General features: G+C 38.4%; 1 protein-coding gene across 1 annotated transcript in view; it reads left to right on the top strand.

The window, feature by feature from the left end:
- Positions 1 to 733: 733 nt before the first annotated feature.
- iqgap3 (IQ motif containing GTPase activating protein 3) overlaps positions 734 to 13,202 on the top strand; it is a gene marked incomplete at both ends in the record, with an annotated part of 61,261 nt that continues 48,792 nt past the window's right edge. Inside the window, 10 exons of the mRNA XM_080753773.1 lie at positions 734 to 767; positions 2,932 to 3,019; positions 4,569 to 4,725; positions 5,932 to 6,009; positions 6,378 to 6,454; positions 8,082 to 8,149; positions 8,631 to 8,744; positions 9,839 to 10,017; positions 10,452 to 10,533; positions 11,690 to 11,853. Of these exons, the coding sequence (XP_080609899.1) occupies positions 734 to 767; positions 2,932 to 3,019; positions 4,569 to 4,725; positions 5,932 to 6,009; positions 6,378 to 6,454; positions 8,082 to 8,149; positions 8,631 to 8,744; positions 9,839 to 10,017; positions 10,452 to 10,533; positions 11,690 to 11,853 (1,041 nt within the window). The remainder of the gene's footprint in view (positions 768 to 2,931; positions 3,020 to 4,568; positions 4,726 to 5,931; positions 6,010 to 6,377; positions 6,455 to 8,081; positions 8,150 to 8,630; positions 8,745 to 9,838; positions 10,018 to 10,451; positions 10,534 to 11,689; positions 11,854 to 13,202) is intronic.

Genomic DNA, 13,202 nt, shown 5'->3' with positions numbered 1-13,202 from the left:
GAAAAAGTAGGAACACGTTAATAATAAAGAAAGATGATAAAAATCAACAAAAGAATGAACATTAATAGATATATTTAAAAATAATAATAATAATAATAATAATAAAATGTGATGGTAATGTCTTTGGTCTACATTAATGGTGTTGTTTTGTTTTATTTTTTCATATGCACCATAGAAATAAAAATAAATTAAATACATTTAATAAAAACATCACAGATATAAAATAAATATTGTATTAATATACATTTTGTAGATTTTGTACTACTACTAAGCATGAACAAAACTAATTTTAGCCTACAGTACAAGACCTGTAGGCAAAGACTAAATAATATATGAACTACTTTAACCACAATGCAAAGCGAGACGTCTTCCGATACATCTGTAGGCGGACGGCCAAATACTACATTGACCACAATGCAAAGCGTGGCTGCCCGACAGCTTAGCCAATCAGAGACGGGCGGGATATTTCAAATTGAATAGTCAACAGACGTCACGCACACGCCAGACAGTCTGACTGACAAACGGGAGAGAGAGAGAGAGAGAGAGACAGACACACATGCAACATTACTACCGGTAGTTCATATAATTTATGTTGTTTTACAGCCAGTTAGTGTGAGTTTTGTGTCAAAGCTTCAGACAAAGACAACACGTTTGGTGGAATAAGTGAATGTTTTGACCGGTTCCTGGTGTCGGCTTTTGAAAGGCTGACTGAAGAGTTTTAAACAACAACAACATGGGAGACTCAGGAGGAACAACACGTTCAGGATGTAAGAATAATAGTTTGTTTATTTGCACACAGTGGCTTGAAAGAACGTATGCCTGTAAGAATGTGAACTGTTATCTGTCTGTTATTCAGTGTTATGAGTTTATCCTTTTTGTTGACCTTGTACCAGTGAACTGTACTGTCATGAAACTGTACCCTTTTCTATACAAACTTCTAATAAATTCTTCAGTCAATCAATATACCATAATGTAGAAGAAATACATAATATACTTGGCTTGAGTACAAGTGCAAATAGCCTACTAGTATTGGAAGTTTGGGAAAAAAATATGGACAACTTACAGTGACAAACCTAAAGCTACTTATTATGCAGCATGGCTGTTTCACAATCATTATTATTTACACAGTGGGTTAAAATAACTATTCTCATGTTTTAATTTACTTGAGTAAAAGTGCAAATACTAACACAAAGGTATGCTAGGCTACTTATTATGCAGAATGTCAGTTTCACAAGCCTATTTTTGGATTGTAATCAGTAATGCATTAATGTGTTCATGTTAATGTTGCTGCTGGTGAAGGTGGGGCTGATTTGATTTTAATCATCATTAGGTTATAATTATGAATGTTAACACCATAATATTTAAAGTGCCTTGAGAGAGATAGCCCCACATAACCTCAGCCATCGCTGTAGCTCGGGTCAAGGAAGGTCATACTAGATAGTGTCTTTATCATCCATATTTGGGGTGCTGGGACAGTGGAGCTATTTTTGAAAAAAATGTCCAACACTGTATTGCTAAGTTGAAGGTACTGACATGTTCCTACTGATGTCTGTAGTAGAATTATGCAGTGGAAAAATTAAAGTGATTATTTATTTTTTATTTCTTTAGTGTTAAATAGCTTTATATTCTCAGTACTATATCTACAGCTCATTATAGAAAATAAATGTTGTTTACCCTTACTGGTATTTCTGTGATACAATTTAGTATCCATAATTAGGAGAGGGAACTCATACAGGATAAAGAATTTAAATGAGAAGTGATGAAAAAAAAGTGAGCAGGCTGAATTGGAACTGAAATACACACAGCCTATACGTTGGTTCTCTCACTTGATTGTATGAAATTGATTTCCCACCTGAAAAAGTCTTTCCTGTTTATCAAAGCGCTGGAGAGCCCCTAGCCCTGAAACAATGGCATGCAATAACAGCCTAGGGAAGTGCATTCCTAATCCGCAACAGTTTGGGAGCGTGTGTGGGCGTGTTAAATTCTGCACAGGCTGACAAAAAAACGGTTCTAGACTGTTTCATAGCAGAATATCATTATACCACCACATTTTCTCCTACAGACATACTGTACAGTCAGTATCTTAAAATTAGCAATACAACATTGAAGAATACCTCCACTGGCTTCAGTGGCTTGGCTACAGTATGTAGCCAACTGATTATAACTGATTATGTACAAACAGGCGTTGACACTAAGGGTTGCCCACCTGCCCCTGGCAGGTAAATAAAACTTTCGGGCAGGTGGAGTTTTCTTTCAAGTTGCCCGACCAGGCAAGTCGAGTGCTCATTTGAGAGGGGAGTCAGGGACGCAACAACCGTCTATAAACAACATGAGATATCTGTCTGAACACCTGAACTTGGCCAGAGCACTCTGTCTTCTGGTCTCTGGAATGTAAAAATAGAGCACCATTTTTACTGTTGCTAGACTTAAACTATAAAATAAAAAGTGTGAACTGTTAACCCATATTCATAGATATGTAGGTATTTGGCATATACATTTGGGTTTGACATCTTTTATTGCACAGCCCCAGAAAGTAAAAAAGAAAAAAAAAGTGTTGAATTGAACGTTAATTCAATTTTTACCTATCATTTTATAATGGATGATTTACTTTTCGGGCAAGTGGGCATGACTTTTGGGCAAGTTAGAACATAACCTGTACTTGCCAGACAGGCAAGTGCCTCTTAGACCTTAGTGTCAAGTTCTGTCAACCCTGCCCTGACACATGTAGACAGTTGAACCCAGACAGACTTTGTTGGTATGATAGTAAGACGTTATCACCTAACATACCTGAAATATGGATGTATGCCAGCCAGGTTGAAAGTATTCATAAATACCAAAGGAAAGCACCCATGCAGAAGTCAAAGAAGTTAAAGAACTCTCTGAACTCTGTGTCCGTTGAAGATTTGAATTGTTTGTGTGTTTGTTGTGCAGATGAGCGTTTGACAGCAGAGGAGATGGATGAGCAACGCATCCAGAATGTGGCGTACCAGTACTTATGTCGACTGGAGGAAGCCAAGCGGTCAGTCTGGAATTTATGATGAAACTAGTCTGTCTAGTAGGACTAGTCTGTCTTAATTAAAAACAAGTTCTGTTAACCAGGGTTCTTCTGGAGTTACAGGAATGCAGATGTAGTGTAACAACAGTTATGCGCACACGCACGCGCGCACACACACACACACACATTATGGCGGGAACTGTGAATATATTGTAGTAGGCTATTCATTTTACCAAACCTCACTCACACACACTTGGGTAATGGGATGGGACTTATGGGAGGTAACATTAAAGAATATTGAATCGCCCTGACTAGGGATGGGACGATATGAACATTTCATGTCACGATTATTGTGACCAAAGACATTGCGATTTACGATGTTATCGCGATAATCAAAATATCCCCAACATCCATTATCCTTGGGGCGGAACTTTAATTTGCCAAAAAAATAGCCGATCTACAAGCTCACAACATGTTGCAGAGATTTAGTAGAGTGGGAAAAAAAATCACTATCAAGTACGTTATTTACAGGTCTGTGTAAGGGTTTAAATGGTACTGGATGTGTAGCTCTGCAAACGAAAGGTGAATTCATCCCAATGCATGACGGAGGACGATATCATGATAAATTAAATCTCCACGATATGATTAACGTCAATGTTTTTTATCACGATAAACGATGATAGCGATTATCGTCCCATCCCTAGCCCTGACCTTTTGTATACTCATATTCTGTCTGTATAGTAAGGGGTTTTTATAAGATATTTGACCAATTTGCGAAGTAAATCGTTACCAAGAAATTTCTTCACCAATGTGTTTCTAAAGGTGTGTAATAATATGTACTAAAAGGTTGAAATTTAACTCCCGGGGGAAACCTCATAAAAAAACTGATTTGAGTTTGTGTCCCATTAATTTACTATACAGGAAAAAAATACAAAAAATAAATATGCTTTAAGTAGCATGTGAGGGGTCAAACTAGGGTTTTTTCATGATGCTGAATCCATTGCAAACATTTGTTTTGCATGAAAATTATTCCTTGGGCTAAAAACGGACACACAAAACGATGGTTTAGTGATGAATCATCAATTTTCACCGTTTTGTGGGGGCCATTAGTAGCCCACAACATGTTTTTGTGCAAAACAAATGCTTGCAATGGATTCAGCATCATGAAAAACCCCTAGTTTGACACCTCACATGCTATTTTTTTTGTATAGTTTTTTCCTGTATAGTAAATTAATGGGACACAAACACAAATCAGTTTTTTTATGAGGTTTCCCCCAGGAGTTGAATTTCAACCTTTAGTACATATTATTACACACCTTTAGAAACACATTGGTGAAGACATTTCTTGGTAACGATTTACTTCGCAGATTTTCTTATGTTCCCCTTACTGTGTGTGTGTGTGTGTGTGTGTGTGTGTGTGTGTGTGTGTGTGTGTGTGTGTGTGTGTGTGTGTGTGTGTGTGTGTGTGTGTGTGTGTGTGTGTGTGTGTGTGTGTGTGTGTGTGTGTGTGTGTGTGTGTGTGTGTGTGTGTGTGTGTGTGTGTGTGTGTGTGTGTGTGTGTGTGTGTGTGTAGGTGGTTGGAGGCAGTGCTTCACGAGGAGGTACCGGCTCCAGTGGAGCTGGAGGAGGCGTTGAGGAACGGTGTTCTGTTGGCTAAACTGGGTCACTGCTTTGCCCCCCACATCGTCCCCAAGAAGAAGATCTACGACGGGGACCAGCAACGATACAAGGTCAAACACAACACAACAACACCTCTCCTCTTGGCTCCTCTTTGGTGCTCGCACCGGAGGAGGTGCCCTTGTGCAAGGCAAAACCCATTGAACTCAGTCAGAAACATACTTTTAAACCTGTTATCTCCATTTGTTGTGTTATTTCGTCAGTTAATGCCCTGCTTGATCACACTACGGTGTCACTCAAAAGCATCAAAAGTAGCAGGTCTACAAGCTCAAAACGCGTCCCTTGGCGCCACGTTTCGAGCTTGCAGATCTGCTACTTTTGAATTTGAATCCTGGAAAGTTTTGGACAGATAGATAGATAAGATACCTTTATTATCCCAAGGGGATAAATTCAGTCGCATATGAGGTTTCCACCCGACAGACGACTTCCATTCTACTGGTAGCACAGGTGCATGACAAACAGAAGACCAGCATAATGAAGATAGGCCTGTCGCAATTATTATATAATTGCCTGAGCGCAATTATCTGAGCTAATCGCAATTATTTTGCGTTATTTACATTCATAATCATCTTTACAGAGTCATCCGGATGAAATTAATTGGTCATCAATATTTCCATCATTATTTCCAAATCGTCGCCAGCACACTTTCTAACCACTTTCTACCTGGCCTCCCTATCGATGGACGATTTACAGGCTTGTTGATCAGAACGTTTTGTAATGTTTATAAAGCCAAAGCGTAATTACTGCAAAATATATTTATTTTATTTATAATGTTAATGCCAAAAATGCAATTAAATAATGAATCATAATTATTTGTCTGATATAAATCATGAACTAAAATGTCATGATCGTGAGTGACGACCCTTCTTGAAAACATACAATAATGTCTAAACATTGTTAATTTGTCCAACTGAGCGTTTATTGTGATGATCAATGTCTTGGTCACAACTGGATCTTTATCCTGACTTTTTATTTCCATCTCAATTTTCCTAAATGTTTCAAAAACTGCCAATCTGCAACGTGTTGTGAGCTTGTAGATCAGCTTATTCAAGTGACACTGTACTATGATGAAGTATTATAAAACAGTTTTAATCTGGTCTGATGTGTAGGTCTACATACAGTAGTTCATACATTAGGATCGTTGTTCATTTAAATCTGTAATCCTATAATGTTAAACACCATCTGTCCTCTATTATAATACATAAACGGCATATAGTGGTGTCTATTCTAATGTCTCTGTGTGTTGTGTGTGTGTTCAGGCAGCCGGGTTGCAGTTCCGCCACACCGACAACATCAACCACTGGAGGAACGCGATGATGGAGGTCGGACTGCCAACGGTAACTAGACTACTGACCATCAGAAAAGATATAGCTTTATTCATCCTCAGTGGGACATTCTGGTCAATCTGGTGACATAGCATCGATAACATCAAGGTTGAGATGGAGTTGAGATTAAAAGTAAAGCACGACATGGAATTAAAAACAGACGTCTTAGAGAATTAAACAGTCCAACCAGTGAGGTCAGGTGTTAGACATTTCAGTGAACACTGTATTTTATACTTATAAATATGTAATTATTGAAAACATAACTTTCCAGTTTATCACAAAATGAAGAATTCCCGTTGGACAATTGATAGGCTCAAATCATCAGTAAAGTGATTCATTTGGATTAACCCATCACCTACCTGACTGACTTGTGTTTCCAGCTCTTCCAACCAGAGACGACAGACATCTACGATAAGAAGAACATGCCCAGAGCTATCTACTGTATCCATGCTCTCAGGTCAGTTTAAAACAACTACAACTATACTAATGTTTACTGTATCCATGCTCTCACAAACTCTTTGTTGGCTTGTGACTGTGAGTGCCCAGCTGAGCTAGAGGCTCCACTGCTGGAAAATCTCTGCCACCTGAACACCCTCCCAATTATGTCATTATTGTTCTTTCAACCTAGAAAGTAAAATCACAGGGGTTAAAGTTCTCAGTCCTGGGGACTGATTTCAGTCTTGACTCTTGGGGATTCCATAGGGGCTGTTTCTGAGATCAGTGCAGATCAGAGATCTCCAAACAGTTATAATTTATAAGATATGAGTATTTCAATTGGCCAGACTAGCATAGAATACAACAGAACTTCAGAGGATACTTCTATAAAATGAAGCATGGATTGGCCCACACACATGCAGTGAAGGCAGTTCAGAACTTCAGAAAATAAATAATAATAATTAAAAAAAAATCACATATTGGGACATGGTCTGAAAATAAAATTCAGTCTTGGTATGTTTTCTTTTTCTTTTTCTTTTTCTTTTTTGGCTTTAACCCGTGAAAATCATCTTTTGGGCAGCATACGGGACATTCCTAGTTCCTACAAAGTGTCATGAAAACCTGCTAATAAATTCATCTTCGCGTTAGTTTGCTAACAGGACAAAACCGTTAGACCTTTGTTGCCAGATGTTTGGCGTTCCCCACCTACCAGTACGTCTGGGGACATGAGAATCCACAGCTGCTGCTAACAAACCTACGCCCAATTCTTCGGAAACTAATCCTGCCGCCGCCCTAATGTGAAGGACCAGATGACTTTAGATTGGTTCTGGCCACAAATCCATGACCAAATGCATACTGTATAATTTTTTTTTTTTTTTTTACATGTTTGAGAATCAATGATTTAGTGACTGACTTGTAATAATAGTCTAGATTACAGTACTCTGCCACATTGCTGCAGGCAGAGTACTGTATGCATACACCAGCAGCACAGTATGATAACACCTTGTAATTATGAATTTATTGTTTGGCAAGTTCTGTATTAATCAGTTGTGATGTTTGGTAATATCAGGGTTCCCACGGTCATGAAATTCCTGGAAATATTTTGAAATTAGAAAAATATTTTTCCAGTACTGGAAAAGTTTTGGAATTTATCAAGGGTCCTGGAAGGTCCTGGAAAAAATAGCTATGCATTGTCTTTGGTTATTGATTTTGTTAATACCTCTGAAATGACAAATTAAACATTGGCCAAATTGTCAAATATTAGAGGCAGAAATTGTGAAAATAGCCGATCTACATGCTCACTACGCCTCGCAACGCGAGGCGTTGTGAGCATGTAGATCAGCTATTTAGAACCGTGTTATACAACATTCCTCTACTCTTAGTGCTCGTCAGGGTGGGGGTGGGTGGGTCCCCAGTTAAGATATGATTATTTTGGGGGTCACGGCCTGAAAAGGTTGAGAACCACTGGCATACACTAGTTGTCTTTGGGCATTGCACATAAGAGTAAGCGACCTGTTATTGAGCTGAATTATTGTTATATAGTCCTGGAAATTGGGTTAAATATTCTGGAAACGTTTTGGAAAAGTTTTGGAAATTAATTGGTAAAAATGTGTGGGAACCCTGTATAACAAACTATTTGTTGTCTCCAGCCTGTATCTGTTCAGACAGGGCCTGGCTCCTCAGATCCACGACCTCTACGGGAAGGTCAAGTTCACTGGTAAATAAAATAACACTTCTGATAAACTAGCCATGAATCCTTGATGATAACCGAGCTACAGACACCAGACTAATACCAGAAATGTTGCATGACCAGTTTGTACCAAATGTTACAGTTTACAATGCAAGATGCACTTTTAAAACTTACATTTATCTCTGTACATGTCTGCAGAGATATGTCTATCAACACATTCATTATAATTTATGAATGAACATAATGTACATTACAACACATCATATTAGCATAGGAATGCATGTACTGTACATCAAAATATCTTAAATTCATGTGCATAACATATACAAAATGTTGTATATGCATGTACTACAGATATACATAAACACATCATGCTTTATGCATGTACAGATGTACACATTAACACATTGTATACATGTACATTAACATATCATATAGATAAGCATATAATCAAGTACCATATTATGCATATTAAAGTGAACATTTGTTGTGTTCTAACTTCCTCCAGAGGAGGAGATTAATAACATGAAGGTGGAACTTGATAAATATGGAATCCAGATGCCTGCCTTTGGTAAGATTGGTGGAATCCTGGCCAATGAGCTGTCGGTGGACGAGGCTGCTGGTAGGTGGTCGTCTTTAAATGACTCCTTTACTCATCTTGTTCACTTGAACTTTCAGTTTAAAACCACTTCCAGTGCTGTAATCCTAAGGAACAAAAATTTGTTAAAAGCTGCAAAGTATATACAGATCCATCTCAAAGAATTCGAATATTGTGTAAAAGTACATTGTCTTGAAATGTTTATATATTTCTTAAAACTTTCATATATTCTAGATACAGTACGTTTCACATGCAGTGAATTATTCTAAACCTTTTTTTTTTACTTTTAATTATCATCATGAATATCAAATGTCCATATTTCAAAATATTACAATATTACATGAGACCACTCAAAACAAGGATTTATAATAGAGAAATGTCAACCTTCTGAGGTCAGAGTTGCTTGAAGTCCAGTTTCCAGTCGGTGATGATTTGGGGTCACGGTGCTAGGGCATCTGCAATGCTTTTTTTTTACACAATATTCAATGTTTTCAGATGGATCTGTGTATATATACGGTATATTTTTTTCTTCTCTTCAGTGAATAAAACGTTATTTTGACCAAGCTGTATGGCAGTAGAGTAGGTTCAGTTGGTCTACCAGATCCTGTAGTCAAGTAGGACACCTACTGGTTGACAGGAGGTATTGCATGATTAAAATGCAATATCCTCTGCATTAAGAGGCATGACACCACCTGGCCTTGTAAGCGGGGTTAGGACATGAATTCTATGGATTATTTACTGGATTATTACTTTGTAAACAATTTTTTTGTTAAAACAATTGCTGTGTAAATGCCAGTTGATTAATAACTAATAGTGTTGTATTGCGGGCGGCTGTAGCTCAGTAGGTAGAGTAGGTTGGCCAATGATCCATGGGTTGGAGGTTCACATCCCGGCTACTCCTGTCTACATGTCGCAGTGTCCTTGGGCAAGACACTGAACCCCGATTTGCTCCTGGTGAGCTGGTTGGTGCCTTGCATGGTTTCCACCGCCACTGGTGTATGAATGTGTGTGTGAATGGGTGAATGTAATGCACATTGTAAAGTGATTTGGATAAAAGCGCTATATAAATGCACCATTTACCATTTACCATTTTATTTTACCATTTATTGTGTTTCCAGTCCATGCCGCAGTCATAGCCATCAACGAGGCGGTAGAGAGAGGAGACATTAAGGTGACAGCAGCAGCCCTGAGCAACCCCAACGCTATGCTCACCAACCTGCAGGGGGCGCTGATGGCCGTCTACCAGGAGATGCTGCACCAGGCCAGGGCTCACAAGAAGACCTCTCTGTCCAGACGGGTAGGCTGTTTATCCACAACTTTCCAATGTCCCATTGTGCATTGCACAGAAGGTGTGCGGCAGCTTCCAGCGCCACTGCCGAGTGTGATCTACTGACTACAAGCTCACAACAGTTGCATCTGCGACGCGACGTGAGCTTGTATGTCTGCTGTTAACCGGAAGTTTCCCACAGATAATGCAACAGTAAATTCTCGTGGAAACAGATGGATACCAGTGTTCATTTTGACAGCAGAAATTGATTTAGTTCTAGTCAATTTCCAATTGTATCTTGCTAGTTAGTCATATTTTGGTGATCTGCAAATATTTTAGTCTAGTTTTAGTCAACTAAATATAAGGTTTCTGAAATGTTCTGAATTTTCATTTATTAATGTCTAACCGAAAAAAATCACTTTTTAGAATGGAGGTGATGTAGTGATGTTGTGTTTTATCTCCAGGCTAATGGTTGTGTTGAGAAGGACATCTATGAGGAGTATCTGACTCAAACTGAGATCCAAGACAACCTCAACAAAGTCAACGGTAAGAAACACAGTTTATACATGAAACATAATTCATCTGAACTATTGTTTCAGGCTTTAGTTGAACTGATTCTCCATGATACTTTGTAATTCATTATCTATTTACTATCTAAGTGTGTAGTAGTAGCTATGGTACAGTACAGTAGTCTGCAGCTTATTATACTTAATATCTATAGGACAGTAGGTCATTCATTACTGATTTTATAGGTAGTGGAGGGATTTTGTTTTAGTTTGAAAGGCCCAAATCACAACTCTATACATCACTGCACTCTGTCTATCAATCACTTTATACCCAGCCTTTATTAGAGTTGTCCTTGAGTACTATAAGAAAGTTATGTAATCAATAACCACCCTAAGCCCTATTGTTTATAAGAAATTGAATATATTTTTTCAAAAAATCACCAATACTAGCATGCCCAAAATCTATCAGCCCCTGATTTAGCTGATCAGGGACGTATTTATTATTGTTTTTAAATGGTTTCCTAAAAAAAAAGGAAGAAAAAGAAAAACAGTAGTGAGACAAGCGGGTAGAGCTTTGATTCATATGGCACCGAGATGGTTTACTTAACCCATTCAGGCCGGGAACACATTTTGCTGTTTGGGAGGGGCTTACAGTACATGTACAGTATGTAGCAACATATTTGTTTTGTAGGCTAATTTCTGATTTAGCCCTATTCTATAGGTTAGGCCTAGTGTTGTTATCTACATTTGCTCATGATTTAGATTACATTACAGTATGTGTACTTTCTACAGATGTACATTAACCCAATATATATGAAATGAATGTATATAAGCACATTAAAACAATATCATAGCATAGGTATGCATTACAGATGTGCATCAAAACATACTGTATGCATGTGACGTACAAAACTCATCACATATCTATGTACAGAATACAGATCATTAACATCGATCTGTTTGGGTATAATAAATAAGGCTGTTATTATGGGTAATATGTTAACAAATTATCACTGTGTGTGTGTGTGTGTGTGTGTGTGTGTGTGTGTGTGTGTGTGTGTGTGTGTGTGTGTGTGTGTGTGTGTGTGTGTGTGTGTGTGTGTGTGTGTGTGTGTGTGTGTGTGTGTGTGTGTGTGTGTGTGTGTGTGTGTGTGTGTGTGTGTGTGTGTGTGTGTGTGTGTGTGTTCTCCATCCAGTGCGTGCTGCGATAGAACAGGTGGATGAGGCAGTGGAGTATGGAGATGAGTTGGCCCTCCTCTCGGCCTTACAGCTGCCCTGCTTGGCCCTCAGGGGCCTCCACCCTGACCACGGCCCCTGGTACATGGACCAGCTGACTGCAGACCGAGAACAGAAGGCTCTGGTTAGTACTGGAAACACACTAGACTAGAGCTTCACAATATAAATATCCAATATCTGATATGTTCTCAGTTACCTGTGATGTTAAAATGTAGACTTCTGTTTCTTCTCACGTGTGCGTGCTGCCAATTGCAATGCTCCTTGCCCACCAGTGAATGGGATGTACTGGTACTAGCCAATCACAATTGGCAATATGCTATTATGCTGTCAGACTGAAACACCAACTCCAAGTTGCATTTCAAGAATCTACATTGTTCTTGTGAAAGAGTTTTGTTCTTGTTGGTGAGGTTTATAAAGATTGCAATGTAAGTTTAGAAACATACTACCGGTATATATGCTTGCAGTCCTCTGCGGTCTTTGTATTGCCTAACTGCCTCTCATAGGACTCAAGCAAATGTGGGGCAGCAAAAAACTGGAATCTTTCACTGACAGGTGATAGAAACATCACTGACACATGACTGGTGGCGATACGTCATTGATACATGACTGGTGATAGAAACGTCACTGACACATGGCAATCACACTTTGCTGATTAAAGAGAAATCTGATAGCAATATGGAGAGAGGTAGACAAGGTGTATGAAGAGACTCCCTGTCTCACAGCAGTTTCTGGTAAACTAAGAACAAAAATAGCACCAAAATCAAATTGCCTTAAGCTTACTGGTATATATAGATCAATAGAACTCTGGAATGCCTTGCCGAAAAACATCTTGTCTATAATACATAACAAGATAACTTTCAGAAAGCATATAAAAAAATATCTTGCCAAGTGACATATAACTATGCAACTTTATACGTGTATTTTTAGATGTGACTGGACTGTTTAATTTGAATTGTTAATTATTATTTTTTTGTATTCATTTATATATATTTTTATTTTATTTTTTATTTTTATTTGTATTTTTTAATTGTATATTTGTATTGTATTTGCCTGATTCAGGACCCCAGGAAGACTAGAGGCTCATTCGTGAGTCTCTAATGGGGATCCTTTAATAAACATAAACAGTAGAGATGCTGTACAACTGGTACTCACATGACAGACTACTGCCGTTGCTGTATGTGTGTGCACTTGTTGGTGCCTCACAGACTGCACACAATGCTGCTACTACTGTACTACTACTACTACCTCTACTACTACTACTACTACTACTACTACTACTATAGCAGTATATCAATCACAATTTTATTTTTGTGGCACCAGTAAACCACTGATACGCCCTATTATGGTACTGAAATACCGGAAGCCCTTCACCCAAAAAGACCTCCATCCACGTAATGTTGTCTGTGCTGTAGGATATGATATGACGGCCATTAGATTGGCTTGAGATGCTTTTTTTAGTTGAGAATCATGAAA

Source organism: Nannobrachium achirus (genome assembly GCF_963921795.1).
Source record: "Nannobrachium achirus genome assembly, chromosome: 2".
Taxonomy (NCBI): Eukaryota; Metazoa; Chordata; class Actinopteri; order Myctophiformes; family Myctophidae; genus Nannobrachium; species Nannobrachium achirus.
The sequence above is the reverse complement of the archived record's forward strand: the minus strand, read 5'-3'. Positions and strand labels throughout refer to the sequence as shown.